This window comes from Budorcas taxicolor, chromosome 2, assembly GCF_023091745.1.
Source record: "Budorcas taxicolor isolate Tak-1 chromosome 2, Takin1.1, whole genome shotgun sequence".
In the NCBI taxonomy this organism is placed as follows: domain Eukaryota; kingdom Metazoa; phylum Chordata; class Mammalia; order Artiodactyla; family Bovidae; genus Budorcas; species Budorcas taxicolor.
The window spans coordinates 75,447,844-75,473,455 of record NC_068911.1 but is presented as its reverse complement, the minus strand read 5'-3'; the positions used below and the strand labels follow the sequence as shown (position 1 = coordinate 75,473,455).

The 25,612-nt window shown below is 35.9% G+C and overlaps 1 protein-coding gene across 1 annotated transcript in view; it reads right to left on the bottom strand.

Annotated features, from left to right (window-relative positions):
• LOC128043229 (sodium channel protein type 3 subunit alpha) overlaps positions 1-25,612 on the bottom strand; it is an 84,642-nt gene that overhangs the window by 50,450 nt on the left and 8,580 nt on the right. The window contains exons 4-10 of the mRNA XM_052635523.1: positions 22,046-22,174; positions 21,284-21,375; positions 20,200-20,472; positions 19,936-19,999; positions 14,428-14,569; positions 13,169-13,375; positions 4,071-4,361 (exon numbers count right to left, since the gene is read on the bottom strand). Coding sequence (XP_052491483.1) covers positions 4,071-4,361; positions 13,169-13,375; positions 14,428-14,569; positions 19,936-19,999; positions 20,200-20,472; positions 21,284-21,375; positions 22,046-22,174 — 1,198 coding nt within the window. The remainder of the gene's footprint in view (positions 1-4,070; positions 4,362-13,168; positions 13,376-14,427; positions 14,570-19,935; positions 20,000-20,199; positions 20,473-21,283; positions 21,376-22,045; positions 22,175-25,612) is intronic.

Here is a 25,612-nt window from a genome sequence, read left to right as displayed (position 1 = left end):
ATTAGATAATGAGAATTTAGCATGAAGTCCCTTCTTTCATTTTTTGAATGGCTTTTAAATCAGCAGCACCAAATAATTCTTTGTTTGTTTTAGCCTTGATGATAGTTTTGAAAAACATCTCTAGTCTCCTGCAGAATCTTTGTTTACTCCCTTCCTCACTGACAATGGCATTTCTCATATTCTATCCCCGCCCCTGCCCCAGCGACTTCTCATGGTCTGTTCTAAGTCTCTGCATAGCTGAGTAACATACGTAGACACATGCACATACATATGCATGCATATCCACATGCAGCTGGAAATATACCTAGACCTTTCCTTTCTTCCATGAAGTTTCCATATAAAACCAAAAATAGTAATTTTAGCAGAAAAAACCATAACGAAGGCAAACTCCCTCAAATTTCGTTTTGGTCCCTCTGCCTAATTAGGTCATGCTGATTTTATTACGTCCCATTTTTAGCTTTATTTTATGGCTTTTCCCTGACTGCAAAGCACTAGAATAATCTTGTTTTTGCCCTCTGTCTCAGTGATATTCTGGAAAGATATTATTCATTGAGAAATGTGCTGTTCCTTTGGATTTGGTTAGAAATAGTCACAGGAATTAATGACTGCTCAGCTTATCCAGGCTGAGACTGTGTCTACGTGACACTCATTCATGTAGCAGGTTTGTGTACCCAATGTCAGGCAACAGCTAGACTGATTTTCCAGTCATCAAAGTGATCAAGAAATTAGACGTGAAGACATTCATTCAGCCCTCAGTAATAAGGAATGATGATGTTTTTAATCGCCTCATACTCAATCTAAATTATCAATGTAATATTTTTATGTCCACACTCATGTTTTGAAACCTTGGTGTGTATTTTTAGGTCCCAGCTTTTTGGAATTGGGATTCAGTAAGCAGGGGTAGGACACTGTGGTGGTGGTGGTGATGTCGATGTCTGATTCTTGTGATCCCATGGACCGTAGCCCGCCAGGCTCCTCTGTCCATGGGATTCTCCAGGCAAGAATGCTGGAATGGGTTGCCATTTCCTTGTCCAGGGGATCTTCCCAACCCAGGATTCGAACCTGGATCTCTTACATTGCAGACAGATTTCTCTACCAACTGAGCTATGAGGGAAGCCCCAGGACACTGGGATCTGAGAATTCAAACAAACATTCTAGGTGATTCTAGGTGGACCTCACCCTGACTCAGAGGAATGCCAGCTTTGAAAAGAAAGTGAAAGTGCTAGTCACTCAGTTGTTTCCAACTCTTTGTGACCCCGTGGACTGTAGCCCACCAGGCTTCTCTGGCCATGGGATTCTCCAGGCAAGAATACTGGAGTGGGTTGCCATTTCCTTCTCCAGGAGATCTTCCCAGTCCAGGGATTGAACCTGGGTCTTCTGCATTGCAGGCAGATTCTTTACCATTGAGCCCCCATGGAAACCCTAATACCAGCTTTGTCTTATACTAATTCCTAAGATGGTTCAATTCAATCATCTTCATATACCTGTATTAGAATATTGTCTCTGGAAACTTAAAGTCTGTCTACACATACTGGTCGGGAGTGTGTGGTATGTGTGTACATCTAAAATGTATGTGATACAATGCCTTTCATTTGCACATTTTTATGTTGACATGTTTTCAGAGGCGTTTCAAATCCTTGGGTTTATTTGAAATTTCTGTTCACTCTTTGGAAAGTATAATAATGGGTGTGAGCACAACTTTCAAGACAGCAGAGACTGAAAAAAGGAGATAGCAAAAATAGTATTCAGAGAAAATAAGCCAAAAATAACACACTGGAAGATACAGCAGAGTGCAGGGAATACCCACAGCTGTGGCAGCCCTTCTCTAGGGAAAACAAGCTTATGCATTAAGGACCAAAAGCCCAACTTGCTTTGCCTCAGGCATGCCAAAATATAAATTCTGGGTATCTTTTTTTGTTTGTTTTGTTCTTAGAAGGTAAATCTGAATTCTTTTTCTTAATTTTCAGTAGCAAAAGGTAAAATTGAAGCATTTAGGTGTAAGGACACAATCTTGCATGCAAGGACTGAACTTGAAGTGAATTGGGAAGTCAGAATGGAAGACACAGAGAATTTGAAGATGTTCTAATAGAAGCATGGCATTTCAAGTTAAATGTGTGTGGCTTATCCATGTTTTCAGTAAGTCAACAACTACACTTGGTTCTAGCTATGAAGCTTCTGTTTTAAAATAAATTGCTTCCCTGTGTACAGACAACATAGATAAAATCTTGGCGGGAGGATTCACTTTCCATTGTTTACCTTTAAGTACTTTTTCATGTTGTACTATGAACATGTACTCTGCATTTAAGAATAAAATAATATAATAAATGTAAACTAACACCTAAAACTTATGTTAGTAGAGGACAGGGTACTCATAATTTATGGCTAGTTGGCCTTAATGATTTTAAAGATATATTTGTTTTGCACATTATGCCCTGTCCACCTGAGTTTGTTTGTGTAAACAAACTCTCTTTCCTTTTAGAGAGCTTGTTTACACAACCAGAAACTGTAAAATGCTTCTGGTATATTTTTGTTTGTGATTGCGTTAATGTTTTCTGCATGTTTTTGCTGGGGTATGTAACTATCAGTGCTAATAGGCTATTTCTTTTACTTTGCAACATCTGTTGTCTATTTTATCTATTTATCTACCAGTCTACCTGCCTATCATCCTCCCGTCTCTCTCTCTTCCCATCTCCCTATCTGTCTCACTATCTCCAAATACGAAATGAACTACAGATAACGTATGTATATACCAGTTCTGTTTCTAGTATTTTAACTCTTGCCTTTCAGCTAACTTCCTATCACTGTTGCTCCTCTTGTTTCACTCAACAGGGGCTTCTCAGCTGCTTCTTGAACATTCTGGGCATATTACCACATCAGGGCCTTCCACTTGCTCTTCAGTGAGCCGAAAATGCACTTCGATAGATAGCCTGTTCTCTTGCCTCCTCAAAATCTTTGCTGCAAGGTCTCCTTTACAGTCAAGGCTTCCCAAACCATCCTATTTAATTTTTTTTAACCACCAGCTAGTGCTCTTAATTTTCTTTTCTTGCCTTTCCCCTCCAATTGTACTTATCACTTTCTGACATAGTCTGTGACTTACTTAGCTTGTTTATTGTCTGCCTCCTCCTTCTGTATAAAAATCCATGAAGTCAGTGAATTACATTGTTTTGTTCATTGAGTTGATTTTTTTTCTAGAACTATTTTTCCTCTTGTGAACCATAGTAGGTGAGCAATAAATATTTGCTGGTTGGCTGACCCAGGTTAAAATAATTAGAAGAGTTAATAATTCATAGCACATGAAATTCTAATGGAACCAAATAGGCTTCAAAGCCATAACTGTACTTATCACAGATTTCATAACTATTTACTCTTCATTATGCAACTGATAATACTTACAGACAGAGTTGATTCTATTTACCCTATTTGACTTGAAAATATGCTGAAGAATTGGGTACTTGGCATTAAATCAGAGCAAAAATAGACTGTCTTTTATTTAATTCTCTTCGAGAGAATTTGGGTCATAATTTCATCCTAATGTATCATGGAATGACACCACATCAGCATAATAGAAGATCACAACAGTACAGTTCTCACATCAAAAGACAGAAACAAAACCCAGAGACAATTCTTTGCAAAATTCATACATATCTTGCAGTAATGTATCTAATACATTAGATATTAGTAATATCTAATACTCAGATATTTAAGGCAGAAAATCATGTGCAAAAAAGGTCGGTTCATTTGAGGTCTCAAAATGGAAAATGTAGACAAGAGATTACAAAACTGCCTCACTGAAGGAAAAAGTTTGATAGGTAGGTTTCACTCCTCCTACCTCCCAACAAAGCAGATTGAGAAAATGGCCTCAAAATACTATAGTGCTTAAAACTGATTACTGTAAAGTAAAAGTTATTAATGATTTAATAAAAGTCTCTTTTAAAGACAATTTATGATATACATTTAAATAATCATATTAAATGTTAGTTCCCTGTCCCTCATTTACACCAGATACTACAAAAATATACGAAGATACAGAAATGACAAAACAAACTGGAATCCTTAGTAGAAAGCTGTACCTGATGAGGGGAGTAGAATTTCTTGTCGCTAGTTAGTCGATTTCCATCCATGGAGAAAAGGAAACTTCTTCTTTTGACACTGTCCTCAGATTCAGACTTGGGAAACCTGTTTCCCTCTCCTTTGTTGTTTCCTTCAAGATTCTCCCTCTGTCTTCTTTTTTTTCTTCGGTTCCTCCACTCCTTGGCACTTTTGGAGCTTAATTTTGATGCTTCTGACGAACTTTCCAAGAGCTCTCCTAGCCCACCTATTCCACTGAAATCTCTTGAAGCAGCTGATGCTGCTGCAACTGCCTGTGTAAATAAAACCAGGCACTATTTAGAACATGCAACTTTGGAAAACAGTTGACTGTGGTACATATGTTGCCATTTAATACAATGAACTATGTTTGACAATGTATGTTTTTCTGGTCATTTTTATGTTTTACTACAAGAGAGTTTACTTAATAATGATACATTTTTGCATAGTATAAAGTGATATGTTAGCATATGAATTAGAATAGTCTGGTTTGGCACATCTTCTGAAGTCTTTTTTAAAAAACTCTGTTGAGATTAGCTTCATTTCAGGGAACAACTGTTCTCTTAAAAATATCTTCTACACTTTAAAAGCAAATGTTCTCTTAGTGGTGGTGTCTGGTCTGATTACTATTCCAATTCCATCCATAGGTTTGTTCCTCCCACTTGTGATTGTGAACAACTGAGTGGTATTTTTTTCTTCTAAATCTAGGACAAAAGACTTTTCTTTTTTGGTGAACTCAAAGCATTTAAAGTATCTACTTTTTACCTCTAGGGGGAAGTAGTAGGAATGTACTGGCTAATTTATCCTCTTCTTTCATTTGGATCACATTCAGTACTAATATTCGCATTTCTGGGTTCCTGCGTACTCATCTGCTCAGTCGTGTCCAGCTCTTTGCGACCCCATGGACTGTAGCCCGCCAGGCTTCTCTGTGCATGGGATTTTTCAGGCAAGAATACTGGAGTGGGTTGCCATTTCCTCCTCCAGGGGATCTTCCTGACCAAAAAGTTGAACCCGCGTCTCCTTCATTGGCAGGCAGATTCTTTTCCACTGAGTTACCTGGCAAGCCCTCCCATTCCTGAGGTCATATTAATCCCAGAGTCTAACACGATTAATTTATTGCATAGCACTTTTAGCTTAAAATTTTAAATGTTTATTTATTATTATTATTACAAATAATAATGAAAGATTAACATATCAGTCAATAAATATCTGTAATAATCATTCAAAGGATTATGACTACTTCAAATATTTTCTTTCCGTATTTCAACATTGAGTATGCTTAAGCATTTTAGTATATGTACTGCTGAAGCAAGCACTTCTTAAGCATTTTAAATTTCTGTACCTACTAGAGAAACACAGCAGCTTTGAGGTGAAACATGGCATGCCAAATCTTTTGTATTTTTATTTACATGAATGGTATTTTTGAATGGGAAATGATCTAAACATTAACTGGAGAGGATATGAAATTCAAAGCTGAGTTCTCATTAAATATGTTCCTGTTTATAAACATAATCATCAAAATGGAAATAATTAAAATATTAGATTACTGGTTCAACTCTTTACATATGTCATTACTGAATACAAACAACTCTAATACAGCTGCTCTTTGTTCTATCTTCTCCTCTTCACCACTAGACATATTCTTGTCTATTCCTATAGATAGGAATTCTGTCATTTGTGTATGTGTGTATGTGTGTTTATGTCTGTCTGTCTGTGTGCACATTGCATATTATGTCACTTGACATAAAAAAGATTCAGTAAATGTGTGGTGAATAAGGGTAAAAAAAAAGGCATTATACTGTCAGTTGTCTCAGATACTGAATGGGGATATGGGAAGAATAAGACAGACTTGACTTTTCAAGATCTCATAAAAGCTAGGTTTTAGAATAGTCTGCATAACAGAAATATATTTTAGAAAAGAACATAAAACTCATATTGAATGCTTTGACAACATTTTCTCCTTTGTTTTCTCCTTCTTGAGAAGCACACCCTTCTAAGGAGTTCTATTTCTGAACCTCATCTCAACTAAAAATTTTTTAAAAGATATAAAACTAAAGGTACTATGATACACATTACATGGGATTAACATGACCCCACAGATGGGAACCATAGTACTAAGTATATGTGTTGGGCCAAGAAACATGTAAAATGTTTATATTGATTGCTACATTCATTATAGAAACCCAGATCTAAAACTTGATAAAAGACAATCCTAACATTTAAATGAAACATTAATTCAGAATTTATATACTTATAAAATGCATATAATCAGATATCCAGATTTTTTTAAATTGAATTTTTCTCTTTTTTTTGGCTGAGCCATGTGGTATGCAGCATCTTAGTTTTTAGTTCCCTGACCAGGGATCAGTCAAACTCGTGCCCTCTGCAGTGGAATCTTTGCGTCTTAAATATTCAACCACCATGGAAGTCCCAATTAAATTCTTGATCATGGATATCACTTTTAATGTCAGTAATGAAAGATGATAAATATTAAGGGCACTTTATAAATATGAATAAATTTAATATAAAAGTATAAAATAAAGTGGATAAATGAAGGACTAATTTGAGCAAGTTAAATATAGTTGCATAGTGCATGATACATAGGAGATACATAATTTACAGCACTCCTTGAGAGAATGAAAGTATACATATTTCTTTTTATCCAAATAAAGTCCTTAATTTTCCTTTTCACTTTGTATAGAGAAAAACATACAATGCATAGTGCCAAATCATTTATTCACTTGTTTGTTGTCAGGAAAAAAGGAAGTGGAAGTGGTGGTAATAGTCTCTTGACATAATTCTGAAACTCAGGTCCATTTAAATCACTTCCAGAATTTGTTTTACATAAGACATGATTTCCCTTCCTAGACTGGGTAAACAGTTGAAATAACTCAAAACCAAAACAGATTTTTTGTAAGGCAACAACGGTAACCTCCCGACACAACACATTTTCTGTGTCACTCGTCAACTCGAATCTGTCACTTATTCCACTTCCAGGGATTTGCCAATTCCCTCAGAGGCAGATGTTTCCTGTCACCTCCCATGTCTGTGTACCTGTTTATACGCAGCTCTGTGACATGGCCAGCGTCCTGCTTACTTAGGCTAATAGTGTTACTTTCACAGTGGGTTTGCTGAATTCTTATTGTAACAGATAACAAATATGTGCTTAATATTTCCACAGGGAATAACAATTTTGTTTTTCTTATCTCTGTGTGAAACAAAAGATGCTCTATAACTTACTGTATCTGTGTGTGTTTAAAAAATAAAATAAAAATATATCTATGACTACACTTCAGTGTAAACATAAGATCCAGTTTTAAAGTCTCATTTTAAAACCTCAACACATTAACTATACTTATTATAATTCTACCCCAAATTATATTGGGCCTCTTAAATGCCACTATTTCTAATTTTGTCCCAAAGTTTACTGCTAAATTTTTCCTATCATACCAGTATATACTGCTGTGGAATACGCTACGCTGAGCACTTAGACATTTAAAGATCACAAATTAAATGCCAAATACAATTATGATGACATAGGACAAAACATTTCTTTATCAGTTTGTCTTTGTCTTTTAAAGTTGTACTTGGCTTGTGAGCTGAATATGACTTTTTTTTCATGTCTAAACAGTGACTAGCACTTAGAGGTCTTTGAATATATATTATATAAAAATGGAAATGATGCTAGACTTCATGAAGTCATTAGCTAGACAGCAGCTTTTGAAGAGTCACAGGTGATTAACCAGACTCACATTACACTGCAGCCCCAGTGATCTCACGGGTGTACAAAGTCTCCCTCTCTTTCTGTCCCCACCTCCCACCTCTCCATCAGCATGGGCTGTTTACTGGTCACTGTTACCTGCACTGTCAAGAAGGAAGTAAAATTAGCTTAGCATCCGTGTCATCCCCATCAAAATTAAAACACTGGGATAAGTTACCCTGAAATCAGTTTAAACTTTTGTGTATATGAACTTAAAGCTGAATCAAATCATGATTTGATCTCTGGACTCCAATAACTAACTTTCAAGTGAAAAGAACTGACATTTTGGCTGACCTAATTAGGATATAGATAATTAGATTCTTTAAACTTCTACTAGACATAGTGTATTTATTGCTAAATTTTAAAGATTATACTCTTTTAACTGATGTAATATTTTACCCTAAAATGACTGCATTTCAGAATACATTCTTACTCCTGTCCTGTAGGTCGGTTTAGTATTGTCATGCACATTGCTTTGTCTGTTTTTGTAAATGATGATAGAATAACCCAATGCTTTAAAATACAACTAGTATGCACTATCTGTGTATATGTGTATACACATATATATTATTTCCTATAACTTTTATTTTTAGCTTTGAAATGAAAAAATTCTTTGCCCTGTAAATAGCTACCATTTCATCATCTTACAAATGTGTTTTATTTGTAACAATCTGGAATAAACTCTTGAATACTTGAAATATAGGAGAAATTCCTGGCAAGCATGAGGTATACTTTACAAGTTACACTCAAAATATCACCAAATTAGTTTATGACTTTTTTTTATAGATCAATAAACTGTAACGATGATACTACTCTGTACCCAGTGTTAACAGGAAAATAGAGTCATCATGTTCAGCAACTATTAAGTATATGGTTGGTCTGAGTAACCAGATAAGCAATTCATTGTCAAATCTGTCTCACCAAAAAAAAAAAAAAAAGCCTCAGTAAAAAATACCTATTGCTGTATGTTGTGCATCTTCAGAGTAACTCAGAATTATTAAAAATTTAAATTTTCAACACATAATTCCAAGGATATACTGACATTCAAATAATGCCTCTAATGTTTGGGAACATCCATTTAAAAAAATCACTATGCACAAAAATTATTTGGATTTCTGCTCCTGGTTGAGATATAGTAACAGATCTGATTCACTCTTCCTCCTAAAACAACCGCTGAGCAGCCTAGATACATGTAACAGTGGTTTTGAAGAAATTATGAATGGGGGCATTGAGTTGAGTTTTCAGAAGGGTTTTCATGTAGCAGTAGGGAATAATTAACCTTAGACTAAGTTCTAAGTTATATCTAACAAATCTTTAAAGATTTGAACATGGAAAAGGATCAAACTGTTTACAAGTAATTTAACTATGTTCTCAAACTAAGATCAAGAATTTTTATAGGAATACAAAAATATCCAGCACCCCAAAAGATCAAGTTTCAAAGGTCCGGAATTTAATCAAAGTTTGCCATAAATGTAAAAAAAATCAGGAATATATAATCAATAATGAATAGAAATGATTAAAATGGATCAAGATCTGACACAGATGTTAGAATTAGCAGAAAAGGACTTCAGGACTCATAAACATTTATTATAACTGTATTGTGTATGTTCAGTATGTTACCTATGTGGGAGAAGTAAAAGAAATTCCGGTCAAGCTTTTCAAGATGAAAGCTATAATGTTTGAAATGAAAATGCCCTGGGTGGGACAAAGACAAATCTGATGATGCAAAAGAAAACATGATAAACTTGAAGATGTAACGGTAGAAGCTATGTGAACTGAAATTAACAAGCTAATTCTAAAATTCATATGCAGCTACACATTTAAAAATATATTTGACCAAGAACAGTCAATACAGTCTTGAGAGAGAAAAATAAAGTTGGGGAGTTACCACTATCTGATTTCAAAACTCACTCAATAGCTACAGTGATTAAGAGAGTGTGGATTTGGTGTAAAGAGAAATAAATCAATTGAATAAGATAGAATCCAGAAATAGACTTACTCACATATGGACAATTGATTTTGACAAAGTTTCAAAGGTTGTTTAGTGGGGAAAAAATATTTTGTTCAACGAATGATGCTGGAATAGCGGGTATCCATATGCAAAAAAAAAAAAGGGCTTCCCTGGTGGCTCAAGTGGTAAAGAATCTGCCTGCAATGCAGGAGACCTGGGTTCAATCCCTGGCTTGGGAAGAACCCCTGGAGTTTGGACTAACTACCCACTCCAATACTGTTGCCTGAAGAATTACATTGACAGAGGAGCATAGTGGGCTACAGTTCATGGGGTCACAAAGAGTCGGATATGAGTGAGCGAATAACACAATCAATTTTTAAAAAGGCTCAACTCTTCCTTTGTTGTGCAGAAGCTTTTAATTTTAATTAGATCCCATTTGTTTATTTTTGCTTTTATTTCCAGAATTCTGGGAGGTGGATCATAGAGGATCCTGCTGTGATTTATGTCAGAGAGTGTTTTGCTTATGTAAAAGACAGCCTTCTGAATGGGAGAAAATAATAGCAAATGAAGCAACTGACAAACAACTAATCTCAAAAATATACAAGCAACTTATGCAGCTCAATTCCAGAAAAATAAACGACCCAATCAAAAAATGGGCCAAAGAACTAAATAGACATTTCTCCAAAGAAGACATACGGATGGCTAACAAACACATGAAAAGATGCTCAACATCACTCATTATCAGAGAAATGCAAATCAAAACCACAATGAGGTACCACTTCACACCAGTCAGAATGGCTGCGATCCAAAACTCTGCAAGCAATAAATGCTGGAGAGGGTGTGGAGAAAAGGGAACCCTCCTACACTGTTGGTGGGAATGCAAACTAGTACAGCCACTATGGAGAGCAGTGTGGAGATTCCTTAAAAAATTGCAAATAGAACTCCCTTATGACCCAGCAATCCCACTGCTGGGCATACACACCGAGGAAACCAGAATTGAAAGAGACACATGTACCCCAATGTTCATCGCAGCACTGTTTATAATAGCCAGGACATGGAAACAACCTAGATGTCCATCAGCAGATGAATGGATAAGAAAGCTGTGGTACATATACACAATGGAGTATTACTCAGCCGTTAAAAAGAATTCATTTGAATCAGTTCTGATGAGATGGATGAAACTGGAGCCGATTATACAGAGTGAAGTAAGCCAGAAAGAAAAACACCAATACAGTATACTAACACATATATATGGAATTTAGAAAGATGGCAATGACAACCCTGTATGCAAGACAGGAAAAAAGGCACAGCTGTGTATAATGGACTTTTGGACTCAGAGGGAGAGGGAGAGGGTGGGATGATTTGGGAGAATGGCATTCTATCATGTATACTATCATGTAAGAATTGAATCGCCAGTCTATGTCTGATGCAGGATACAGCATGCTTGGGGCTGGTGCATGGGGATGACCCACAGAGATGTTATGGGGAGGGAGGTGGGAGGGGGGTTCATGTTTGGGAACACATGTAAGAATTAAAGATTTTAAAATTTAAAAAAAAAAAAAGAAAGAAGTAAAAGATATAGACTTCAAAAAAAAAAATTTTTTTTTAAAAAGGCTCAACTCTTAAATCACACCACCTTACAGAAAAATTAGCTTAAAATGGGGTCTTTGACCTAAATATAAAACATAAAACTTGCAGAAGAAAAATTAGGTGAAAATATTTGTGATGGAGACTTAACAAAAATATCTTAGATGTGACACCAAAAGCAAGATCAAAGAAACAGGAAAAAAATCTTCATAAACTGTACTTCATCAAAATGTAAAACATTTGCCTAAAATTGTACAGTTAGGAGGATGAAAGACAAATTACAGATTGACAGAAAATATATGCAAGGAATAGTTATCATGAAGGGCTTATTTTTTTAATACATAAAAATTACTCAGTCTCAATAATAAGAAAACCTAGCTAAAAATATGGGGAAGATAGTTGAACATCCACTTTACAATAGAATCCATACAGATAGAAAATAAGAACAAGAAAAGATGCTCAGCTTCACTAATTGCTAAGAAAATGCAAAATGAGACAGAAAGGAAATACTGCTTAGTAGATTGGTCAACAGGCTTCCCAAGTAGCTCAGATAGTAAAGAATCTGCCTGCAGTGCGGGAGACCTGATTTGATCCCTGGGTCAGAAAGATCCCTTGAAGAAGGGAATGGCAGCCCCCTCCAGTATTCTTGTCTGGAGGATTCCATGGACAGAGGGGCCTAGCAGTCTGTGGGCCGCAAAGAGTCTGACATGACTGAGCAACTAACACACGCAGAGAATGGTCAATAAGACTGACCATACCAAAGTTGGTGAAGATGTGATAATTCTCACTGACATGAATTGGATTTTGATTTGTCTTTCCATGACTTTCATCTTTCAATTTATGTTTTTTTCTTGTAATCAAATATTGTTCTTCTCTCTTTTTTCCTCAAGACATGAATGCCCCATTCTCTATACCCCTACCCCAAACAGCCTTTAATACTAATGAAAATTTAAAGTTGGCTCTAATAGCAGATGCCTTCTAAATATCCTGATACCCTATTGTGCTATAGAAATCCTGAAGAATGATTAAGCGTAGGTAGGCATGAAGTTTTGAGTTCAAAATTTGAGATCACATTTGAGATCAGTCAATACAGAATAAAACTTGAAGTGTAATTAGGGGTGAAATAGGAATATTTGGAAATACCAGTTATGTATCTTTTTTTGTATTAAACTGAAAATAAAGTTCTTCCCTGAGATTTCATAAGATAATTGCATAGTTAACCTCATCCTGAATATGTTTTCTACCCTGAGCTAATTTCCTCATGAAAGTGAAAGTCTCAGTCCTGACCAACTCGTTGCGACCCCATCTACAGTCCATGGAATTCTCCAGGCCAGAATACTGGAGTGAGTAGCCTTTCCCTTCTTCAAGGGATCTTCCTGACATAGGAATCAAACCCAGGTCTCCCACAGTGCAGGTGGATTCTTTACCAGCTGAACACAAGGGAAGCCCAAGAATACGGAGTGGGTATCTATCCGTTCTCTAGCAGATCTTCCCGATCCAGCGATAGAACTTGGGTCTCCTGCATTGCAGGCAGATTCTTTACCAACTGAGCTATAAGGGAAGCCCTCAGTTCCCTCATATATAATATCTAAAAAGTTACTTTGACTCTAGCTTAGGAAACAATTTCAAGTTTCAATAGCTTTCTCTTTTCTAATGACAATGCCAGTGTGCCATATGAAAAGCCAGTACCAATTTTAACTCTGTGGTACAATATGCCTACTTTAAATAACAATAACAATGATGATGATAATAATAAAGCAGCTTTGCTTATTGTCACTTAGTACCTGAGCTTCTTCCTGTTGCTTTTTAATCTGTTCAAGCATCTGCTGAAATTCAGCCTCTTTCTGCTCCGCCTCTTCCAGCGTTGCCTGATTCTGTTCCTCATAGGCCATGGCCACCACAGCCAGGATCAAATTCACCAGATAAAACGAGCCCAAGAAAATCACCAGCACAAAAAATATCATGTATGTTTTCCCAGCAGCACGTAATGTCTAGGGGGAAGAAAAAGATCAATCTCAACAGTATTTTATAAAATGTCCCCAAAGAAAGATCTGCTTACTAACATTAAATAGTTGGAAGACGAATGCTTATTAGCATACAATGCATTTGACCAAGATTATTTATTTTAAAATGCACACACACACAAGTAAAATTATTTGAGACATGATTGTAGTGTCATTCGATGTAAGCATACACATTTTAAATTTATACATATTGCATATACACTTGAGGACTACTAAAATGCTTTTTCTTAGAGTCTATAATGCAGGGAAATATTACAAGTAAGAACACTATTTTAATTCCTTTCAGTGGAGTTACTACTCAGTCCACACTGTCTTTCCGCATCATCTAGAGATAACATCTTTCTTCCCTCCTAGTGCTGATTAACCTTAAGTTGAATTTGAAAATCTTATATAATTGAATTTTAAAATATTTTCACATGTTCTTGTTACATCCACAACTATATTATAAGCTCAAGTCATGAACATTCTCTGCATCCTCCATAGCCCCTAGCAGACTGCTTCTCAACAAAGAATGTCAAAATACGTGTACTGACTGAATGAACAGTTGGGATCCTAGGCACACTCGCTTTATGATGGACCCTTCTCAGTATTTTAGAGTATTATAGACAAATGCCTATACTTGTGATTTCATATATGCTCATAAATTTAAATTCTATGCATGCTATTTTGAACCTTACTGCTGTGCTCTGAATGCGAGTGTCCTACCAAATCATGTGTTAAAATCCTAATGCACAATGTGATGGTATTAGGAGGTATGGCCTCTGAGAGGTGCTTAGGTCATGAGAGTGGGACCCTTATGAATGGGATTAGTGCCTAAGAGAAACAGCCTCCAGAGAGATCCCTAGTCCCTTCCTCCAGGTGATGACACAGCAAAAAGCTATCAGCTTATGAGCCAGGAAGAAGGCTCTTGCCAGAATGCTGGTGTATTGATCTTGGACTCCCCAGTCTCTATAACTGTGAGAAATGTATTTCTGTTATGGCATTTTGTTATTGCAACCCAAAGGGACAAAGACATTTACCAGCTGATAAAGGTTCTCCCAGTAGTCTTGAGTCATGAGTCGAAATAGAGACAAGAAAGCCCAGCTAAAAGTGTCGAAGCTTGTGTAGCCATAGTTGGGGTTTCGACCAGCCTTCACACAAATGTATCCTTCTGGACATTGGCTGCAAGAGAGAGGAATGGAGCTGGGCTCAGCAGAGCAGTTATAGCTATTTGAATCCATATTGATTTATAGGAATTGTTAAAACCCAGAGTTGCTGTCTGTGATGAATTTTCTTGCTTTCATATCCGGAACACTTTAGGTAACTGCTCAACAGTGAAACTGTTATCAGATGAAATTTATCAGGAAAACCAATAGAAAACTTAGGTGCACAGGAGTCCTATTTATAGACATTTAGCATGGCAGAGTGGCAGAAATCACACATTTTTGCACGGACACCTCTCTTTTCAAAGTGGCAGCAATCAATGATTAAAAATGAAAACCCAGAAAACAGCCAAAAGGTAGGGAACTGCTTAATGAGTTACTTAGTTAGCCACTTCTGTAAAAATTTCTAAAATAAAATTTTTATTATAGAATAATTTTAGATGTGCAGAAAAATTACAGAGTACAGAAACTTCCCATATGTCCTATGCCTGGTTTCTTGTATTACTAACATCTTACGTTGGTATGTTTTAATCAATATTGATACATTTTATTAACCAAAGTCCATCATTCATTCTTATTTTCTCAGTTTTTCCTTAATATCCTTTTTACATTCCAAGATCCCACCCAGGAGGCCACATTACGTTTAGTCAGCGTGTCTCTCTAAGGCTCCTCTTTGCTGTGACAGCTTATCAGATTTGCCCTTGTTTTTGATTAGCTTGACATTTTTGAGGAATACTGGTTAAGTATTTTGAAGAATTTCCTTCAATTGGGATTTGTCTGATGTTTTTCTCATGATTAGATATTGAGGTTATGGATTTTTTGGGAGGAAGACCACAGATGTAAAGTATCATTATCTTACATCATATCAAGGGTACATGCTATCAATATGACTTATCACTGTTGATAGTAACTTTCATCACCTGACTTGAGATAGTGTTTGTCTGGTTTCTCCACTGTAAATTTACTCTTTTTTTCCCTTGTTTTTCCATCCTGCTGTCTTTAGAATAGTCATTATGTGTCGCCTACACACAAGGAGCAGGGAATTATGATCTACCTTCTTAACAGTCGAGTATGTGCAGAAATTTATTTGGAATTCTACATGAGATTTATCTATTATCTTATTTATTTTTCTATTATTCAATCTGTTTTATGAGTATATACTCATGGATATTCATCTTACACTTTGAATTATAATGCAATTATATGTATAATATCATTGTATAGTTTTGCTTATGTTGTTCCACTTTTGGCCATTGGGAGATTTTCAGGTGACTCCTATATCTCTTTGCCATAATCCATGGTGGTATGTATTTTGTTTTTGTTTGTTTTTCCACACTTTCTTAGATTCTGGCACTACGATATGGTCCAGGCTCATCTTTCATATTTCCTGCCCCAGTCCTAGAATCAACCATTTCTCCAAGGAGCCTTTGCTCTTTTATTGAACAGTGGCATTAGAAATCATGATAAATGTGTGTCTGTGTTTGTCTATACACATTTGTCTCCTCGCCCTGCCAACTGAGGGCCCAGAAGCAATTACACTGCCTTGACGATAAACATGGCACCCAGATCTTGGTTTCTAATACTATGCATATGGCTACCTGTGCCTAGGTTAAACTAAACATCAGGTCATAGTCATTTCTCCAACTTTATTTCATTATTGCTGGATCATTCCAGACTCCTCCCTTTTCTTATCTGTAACCCCTCACTCCAAAAGTGAGGAACCTGAGTTCTGTCATCTACTATCTATATACTTAATTTTTCAGTGCCAGTGTACATGCATAATTGTTTCTGGATTGTTAACCCATACTGTGATGGGAAACAACTTTATCAAGAAGAGTATAGTTCCTTTTGCCTTTAGTCTTATAGGCTCCATTCATTTCCAAAGTTACTTAGATTAATACCTATTCCCTTCCTTCGGTTTATTATTTAAATGTATTTAGATACTTGTCACATTCTGTGTTTCAACCTGAGCTCTCTCGTCCTCACATGATTAGAAAAAATTTGCATATAGTATTAAGTCTTTGTGCTATAAAGTTTTGTAAATTTGACAAATAATATTTACCATTTTGGAGTCATACAGAATAATTTCTCCACCCTAAAAAATCCCCTATACATCACCCAGTCAAGCCCCTACCCTGAACCCCTGGAAAACATTGATCTTTTTATCATCTCTATTATGTATCTTTTCCAGAATATCATGCAGTTGGAATTATATAGAATATAGCTTTTTCAGATTGCCTTTTTTTTTTAACTTATTAAGATGCATTTAAGGTTCATCAATATTTTTATGGCTTGATAGCTTATTTATTTTTATTACTCAATAATATTTCATTGTATGAATATACCATGGTTTATTTATCTTTTCAGCTCTTTAGGGACAACTTGATTGCTTCTGGTTTCTTGTGATTGTGAATATAGATGGTATAAATAGATATTTACATCAGGCTTCTTTGTGGATATAAATTTTCAAATTAGCTAAATAGTTAGTGCAGTAATTACTGAGTTATATGGTAAGACTGTGTTTATTTTGTAAAAAACTGCCAACTTGTCTTTTAAGTAACTGTACTATTTTGCATTCTGGCCAGCAGTGAATGCATAAGCATTCCTGTTGTTTTGTATCTTTACCAGCAGTTGGTATTGTCAGGTTTTTTTTTGTTGTTGTTAATTTTAGTCATTCTAATAGATATATAATAGTAACTCATTATTGTTTTACCTTTCAACACCCTAATGACAAATGACGTTGAGCATCTTCATATATCCATATTAGCCATTTGTGTATATTCTTTTGTAGGTATCTGTTCAGTTTGCCCATTTTAAAATTGGGTTATTTTACTTTTTTAATTTTAAGGGTGCTTTGTGTATTGGGTGTACAAATCACTTATCAGATATGTATTTTGCAAATATTTTTCCCACTCCGTGGCTTGTCTTTTCACTCCCTTTACAGTGTCTTTGCAGAGCAGAAGCTTTTAAATCCAACTTATAAATTATTTCTTTATGCTATGGGGGTTATACTTTAAAGCTCATCAAAAAATCTGAAGTCATATAGCTTTTATTCTGTTTTCTTAAAGAATATTTATAGTTTTGTGTGTTTTGCATTTAAGTTTATGATTGGTTTTAAGTTACTTTCTGTGTACAGTATAAAGCTGTATGTAAGTTCATTTCATTGCACATGAATCTCTAATTCTTTTAGCATTCTTTCTTGAAAGCACTTTCCTGTCTCTATTGAATTGAATTTGCTTTGTCAAAAATTAGTTGACTACGTTTTTGTAGTCTGTTTTTTTTGAATCTCTGTTCCCTTTCATTGATCTATATTTAGTATTTCCCAATACCATATTGTCTTGATTACTATAGCCTTATAGGGAGTCTTAAAATGGAATAGATTTCTTTAGAATTTTATTTGATGTTTAACAATAGAGTGACTACCAATTTTACTGTGTAAATTACCTGACCCATAACAGATACTCAATAAAGGGAAGTGATTACTGTGGTTTAATAGAGATAAAGTATACATTAACCAACCCTTTCCAAAATTTTATCTAGGCTTTTACATTAACTGTAATAATAAAAACAATAGCCGATGTTCAATAAATGTCTATGACAGACCAGGTGCCAGTCCAAGTGCTTCAGTAACTGATCACCATAACAGCCTGAAGGGAGAGATGATACTACTCTTCAGTTTAGAAACAAATAGACTTAAATACAGAGAGCTTCACTCTTCTCCAAGGTCAAGAGTTTGTAAATGGTGGAGTTGGTATTTTAACCCAGGTATATATGAACAGTTGGAGCAGGGAATGCCTACCCGCTCCAGTATTCTTGCCCGGAAAATCCCATGAACAGAGGAACCTGGCAAGTTACAGTCCATTGGTCACAAAGAGTTGGACACGACTGAAGTGACTTAGCACACACGTATATGAACTGTAGAACTTATGCTCCTGTTTTCCACCCTCTCCTATCAAAGTTTGGAAAAACTATCAGGAAAAAAAAATTCCCCAAAATTCTATCTCTGTTACTGGTATATGGTTTTATAATCCTCTTGGATCTTTATGACCACACCAGTTTCCCATCTTCTGCTGCTGCTACTGCTAAGTCACTTCAGTTGTGTCCGACTCTGTGCGGCCCCATAGACGGCAGCCCACCAGGCTGTTCCGTCCCTGGGATTCTCCAGGCAAGAACACTGGAGTGGGTTGCCAGTTCCTTCTCCAATCTTCTGGGATGACTCAAAATATGTTCTCTGTAAGTTCTGCTATCTAAGAGTCACTATTGCTATCCCTTGGCTTTAAAAAATTTCACTCTTGATCCTGAGTTATGGGCTTCAGTAAAGAATCCACCTGCAATGCAGGAAACCCCGGTTTGATCCTTGGATTGGGAAGATGCCCTGGAGGAGGGCATGGCCACTCACTGCAGTATTCGTGCCTGGAGAATTCCCCATGGACAGAGGAGCCTGGTGGGCTAGAGTCCATGGGGTCACAAAGAGTCGGACCCGACCAAGCGACTAAGCACAGCACAGCACCCTGACTTATAATTAATTTGCAGTACTTTTGGCAAAATATGTTAAGTATGGGAGACTAGCAGGATGACTAAGACATTATAGCGTCTCTTGTGTAATGTGACAGAAAAGAACTGTAAAATATGCAGATGCAGACCAGAACATGCCTTTGACATACATCTGCCACTTGGATTCCTTATATACAGGGTTTCATCCAATTTCAAGAGTATCTGAGTTTCTCAAAGCAGTTTTCCAACTGGGTTTGCACCCTGATGACCATGTTACAGCCTGGATCTTTTCCAATCAGGGCAAATCTTGTCCCATCAACACATCCTGGTGGTGGTTTATGGTTTAATCGTTAAGTCATGTCCGACTCTTTGTGACCCCATGGACTATAGCCTGCCAGGCTCCTCTGTCCATGGGATTCTCCAGGCAAGAATACTGAGTGGGTTGCCATTTCCTTCTCCAGGGGATCTTCCCAACCCAGGAATCGAACCCAGGTCTCCTACATTGCAGGCAGATTCGTCACCAACTGAGCTATGAGGGAACACATCCTAACATCAGTCAAAATGTGCCCATCTTGTTTTTCCTTCCCTGTAGTTCTTAAATGACTCTGATGGATTTTCAGATAAGACAGACACTGGACCTTCATTCTTGAAAGAAAAATTCATGTACATCTTATCTGTGAAATTCTGGATAAAAGGTGTTCACACAAAGGGATGATTTTAATCACTATGAGTTTAGAATAAATACCAATCCCAAAAGATGGAGAAAGTACTTCCTAGGTAGGTAGCACCACTCTTTATTAAACACATGCAAGACTACCCTTGTATATTTTCTTCCTATTTACTTTTGCTTTTTCCCAAAGTGTTCTATATCTTGAAAAAAATTTTCCTTACCCTGCATCTGATCCATTTCCACATAGTAAAGGGTCATTTTGTCCATCCAGAACATAAAAGTGACCTGTTAATATAAAGAATAAACTATTTCATATCTATCCTGTTCACATTAGGGATAAATAAAATTTGTTTATCTCAGTCATTTCCAAAGTGGACACAAAAAAAGTAATTTACAAAGATGGCTTCAAGCCCACAGCCTCAACTATTTATAGTTGAAAACTCATTCAGCAACACTAAGATTAACAATGGAGCAATATTTCTTACTGTCATCTTCAATGTAATCCTTCCAGTTAAATGTGCTCATTGTTACATTAACAAATGTCCCATTTGAATTCATTGTGCCATTAAAGAAAGAGGTGGTGTTGGTTTCAAAAGCAGAATCGCTTGGGGGCCATTGTAAGCATTTATTCCGCAGGTTGCCCATGAACAGCTGCAGACCAATTAGAGCAAACACGCTCAGACAGAACACAGTCAAGATCATGACGTCAGAAAGCTTCTTCACAGACTGGATCAGGGCCCCCACGATGGTCTTTAAACCTGTGGAGAGAGAATGAGGTCAGCTGAGGAAGAATGTCCCAAGCCACCGAGTCTTAATAGTCATATACATTCTCTCTCCCCACAAACAGTTGCCTGTCTGTTTAGACCCCAAAGCTTTGTGGACAGCCAGATGGTTTGGGAAATGGATGAAGAGCAGATTTTATTTATGAGCAGTGTGCTTTTGGGAGGTTTAAAATGAAAGGGTAAATATCTAGGCAGGAAGTTGTTTTTTTTTTTGCTTTAATGTGTAGTTTTATGTGCTGCCGTGACCATGTAAAGAAGAACTTGCAATTATTTTTCACTTCACATTTTGTGTTTCAGGAGGCTGTTTCTCTCCAACCATTTTTTAATACTAGCTTTCCAAGTTGCAGTGGTTTAGAGGAGAAAAGAATTTTAAGATAATAAAAATCCCATGCCATGTATTACATGCCATTCAGTAATAATCTTTTCTCCTTTATAAGAGGAGATCCACTTTCAAAATATATCTGCAGTAAATGATAAAATCTAAATCAGTTAGTAAAGCCATGATAGCAAAGCTTTTATAGGATGTAAAAAAGAAAACATTACATCATAAATGCACAAAAAAGTGGGTGAGAAAGAGAGCAAAACTAGTATTTTGTATAGACGCCTCATGCAATTCTCTGTTAAACTCAAAGGCTGACTTTATAAATAAACATTTAATTTCATTTGGCATTCTTGAAGATAAAAAAACAAACATAATAAGCAACAAGGCTAATGTCACGTGTAATTTCAACCTCAGTATTATTACGGTGTATTTAAAGTCAGTCTCGGTGTTTAACCTAGCTCTCACCTGGAATGACTGAAATTGTTTTCAATGCTCGGAGAACTCTGAAGGTTCTCAACGCTGAGACATTGCCCAGGTCCACAAACTCTGTCACATATCTGTAATAGGGAGTTCACACACAAACACAATAACAGAAAAGTTGGAGATATAAGGGGTCTACCATCTTACACCAGTTTCTTCTTACCTGGAATTACAGAAATAGTTTTCAGAGCTCTCAAGACTCTGAAAGTTCGAAGAGCTGAAACATTGCCTAGGTTTACAAATTCTGTTACATACCTGTAGAATTAAATCAGAGTTACTGATAGTTTTGGCAAAGCTTATACTAAATACAGAATGAAAAGTGGGTTGGTTTGGCCTATAGAGCCCCTTGAATTTTATGGAAATGCTAGACTTTAGGGTGCCATGTGCTAAAAGCTGCCTTTAAGGAATAAAATTTTGTTGCTTTATTTCAATACCGTTTTCACTAATATGAACGTTTGTTTGCAAAACTAATTAAAGTACAGTTGGTGGTATTAAATTTATAGTCAATGAATAACTTCATTTTGATGAAGTAGAAGACTATGACATGAAAGTAATTCCATTTATTGCTCATTTATCAGATACATTTACCTTGCAATATATATTCTAATATGTATTCTCAAAATATATGAGGCATATAGTTAATTTGGCTAACAAGCAAACTCTACATTTAAAATATGTCGCAACAACCTGTTTCATGCTACAACTGTTTCATGCCATTGAGCTTAACATGTTTTTAAAAATACCCACGCCATGACTATGACACTGAAATCCAGCCAGTTCCATGGGTCACGAAGGAATGTAAAATCTTCTAAGCAAAATCCTCTTGCCAAGATTTTTATAAGTGACTCAAAGGTATAGATTCCAGTGAATGTGTACCTAGGAAAAGCATCCAAACAAAAATCAGCAATTTCATTTGAACTGTTAAAATATAGCAAATCTGATTCTTTTGTGGCTTTTCAGTTCACTAAGATGGAATTCCTTATTCCCACCTCCAAAAATCTACTAGTTTAGTCTTATGAGTAAAGGGTTAAACTGAAGAGAGAATACCTTCTACTAAGAATTTGATCTTGTTTAAATATTTAGGTTTGATAGTAATAGTTTTGTGTTTTATGGATAATCATCAGGCTTGATCCTCTAGAGTAACACTGTCCAACTGAAATTTAATACAAGCTATGTATCTAGTTTTCAAATTTCTAGTAATCAAATAGAAAGAAGAAATGAGTAAACTTAATTTGCGTGTTATTATTTTATTTAAACCAATGTGTCTAAAATGTTATCTCTTCAACAATTAAAAGTAGCCACATTTCAAGTTTCAAATTTCAAGCTGCATGTGTCTCCCTTCTCCCTCACTAGACAGTATAGCTCTAGAGATAACATTTCTTGGATTTGTTTATTATAATAAAACATTTCATTCAGACTTCTTAATGATTAGGATAATTTAGGAGATATTTTATGTATTTAATATCAAAAATGAACTTCCCCTTTATATCCTTAAGATTCAGGCATAACGCTGTAAATCTGCTTCTCTCATATGCTCACCAAAAATTTTCAGTTCATTAGTGTTCTATGTGTATGTGTCTACACAATTACCAAAATTCAAGGATAACAAAATTCCTGAATTTAACCTCACATCAGTTACTATATCTATGCACTTGGCCAAATCATTTCAGTTCAGTTCAGTTGCTCAGTCATGTCTAACTCTTTGCGACCCCGCAGACTGCAGCACGCCAGGCCTCCCTGTCCATCACCAACTCCCAGAGTTTACTCAAATTCATGTCCATTGAGTCGGTGATGCCATCCAGTCATCTCATCCTCTGTCAGCCCCTTCTCCTCCTGCTTTCAATCTTTGCCAACACCAAGGTCTTTTCCAATGAGTCAGTTCTTCGCATCAAGTGGCCAAAGTATTGGAGCTTCAGCTTCAGCATCAGTCCTTCCATTGAATATTCAGAACTGATTTCCTTTAGGATGGACTGGTTGGATCTCCTTGCAGTCCAAGGGACTCTCATTTAAACATGCTCAAATTCAAATTTCAGTCCCTCAACTAGTGAAATACTTTTCTATTTGCTGTTTGGTAGAGCATTACCAGCCCTCTCCTTTGAATGTTGACAATATAAGTTATTTCTGTTTCTTCCAAAAATAGTTGGGAGACAGTATTTGTTTTTCAACATTGTATTCTTTTTAAAAAGTATGATCTAAGTTTGTTCTTCAGATCACTTCACTCAATCCACGAAGACTGAATTTACTTTTATTAAAATTCACTATATTTTCCAGTCTACTAGTATTTCATACATGAAAAAAAGGGAAATTATTTTTTGCAGTTTTTTTTTCCTGTAGAAATTTCTCTCTTATGAGGGAGCAAAGAAATCACAGGAAAATGTATGTCAGAATTTTTATGTCTAGTTTTCCTAGGAATGTTCTTTCTCCTTTTTAAACAATGCAATTGATTTCATGAAGAGTAAGAATAATTGCTCTCTTTTCTTATTATGAAGTAGCTGATTTTATTAGGAAGAGAGATAATTTCCAATGCCAAGCTTATGGTTACTTGTGTTTTGGTTTGAATCTTTGTATATTTACATATAATCGCCATGATATTTCTGTTTGAGAGATTCCAAGCATAACAGAAGACCATAAGAGACAGCTCCCATGTATGTTCTGTTTATCATATTGGTAGATAGTGCCCCATGGTTTATGCTTAGGCAATGCTAAGTTATTAACAGAGTTGTTAGGAGCAAGATTCAAGTCCCTACTCCTATTTCTGTTTTTGGGAAAGGAAGAAAATTTGGGGAAGGAATACATGGTGAGTGTTGATAGCTATCCAAGGAAGAGGGTCTTAGAGCTTAACATTTAAGACAGCTTTGCACAGGACAGGTGTTCAGATATACCTGTTAGAAAGCTAGATTGAATGGGTCCGTGAGAATCAAGGGGGACCTTGATTTTTCCTGGCTCTGACCCCACTAGGTTCTTAATCATGTTGTTGATTCTGTCCATGTTACAAAGTGTTTTCCCCCTGTAATTTTGATATCTATAGAAATGATTTGCCTTACATAATATGACTCTCACTATATAATATGGTCCTTGGTATGCCAGCTCTCTGTATAGGAAAGATTTCTGCTATGAGTGACTTGTATTTTCCTGTCAAAACTGACTTCTCTTTTCACTGGACTCTGTTTTTTTTAAGTTTTTTGTTGTTTGTTTCTTTTACTGGAATCACATTTTGCATGTTTTCCTGTTGCCTTGCTGTCAGGTGACTGGAGATAATTGATTAGGAAACCTGTGCAAAGTTTTCCAACAGTGTAAAGTCAAAAGCTTTTGTAAAGCTGACTTTTCATAATGGATATAGGCATCTCTAAAAATAACTTAAAAGAAAACTGCATATTCAAATAATGATATTTGTGTCCCCTTTACTGCCTTTTAATAACATTATATAAATAAATTCATACATGTTTAAGTATGTCAATAATTTCTGCAGGGAAAAATACATACAGAATAGTTTTATAAAGGTATATCCACTTGTTAAGCCCCAAATTGTAAATGTTAACTGAGAATTCTGTTACATGGCTTGCCTCAACATAAGAACTGGATTCTCTACTAAAATAATTTCTAGGGAGCTTTTTCAATCTACTGTCAAAAAAGTCTTTAAGTTGTTAAATCATTGATGAATGATGGCTTAGAATGATTCTGTAAATTCTCATAGAAATCTATAAAAAACAGCAATGAAAGTGTCAGTATTTGTTATAATAGCTTATCTCCTATTGGACATTACTTTAAAAATACAATGGTAAAAACATACAATTTCTTTCTCACTAAAACAAATACCTGATCATTGTATTAGCCCATTACATAAATAGACTGTCTAAGCTAAACACCTTCTGTTTCACTAAAAAAAAAAAAAAAAGCATGTTTCTTTCATGAATAATCTTATATGTGATTGACAAATTGGGGAATAATGCTGTTATAATGCAAAGATTTTTAGTTAAAGCACAGTTTTCCTCAGTGCATTAATGTTTTGAAATAATCAGGGGTACCTTTTCCTTCACACTTACATACAATATCCTAAGCAATAAAAGACCTTAATACTACTGCAGAAAAATCGACAGACATTCCTTCTTAAGTGCAAGCAGGGTGTAGTTTAACATGCCCAAAATACTGTGCTTAGACCTTTCCCTCTGTATTAAAATATTGAATCAAATGTTTTACTTTGATGATATCATTGCCAGGGTCTCCATTTCAAGGGAGGAAGGATAAGGCCCAGGTTTAAGACTGCAGAGAGGTTGCTGGCTAAGACTTTAGGTACAAATGTCCACAGAGATTTAA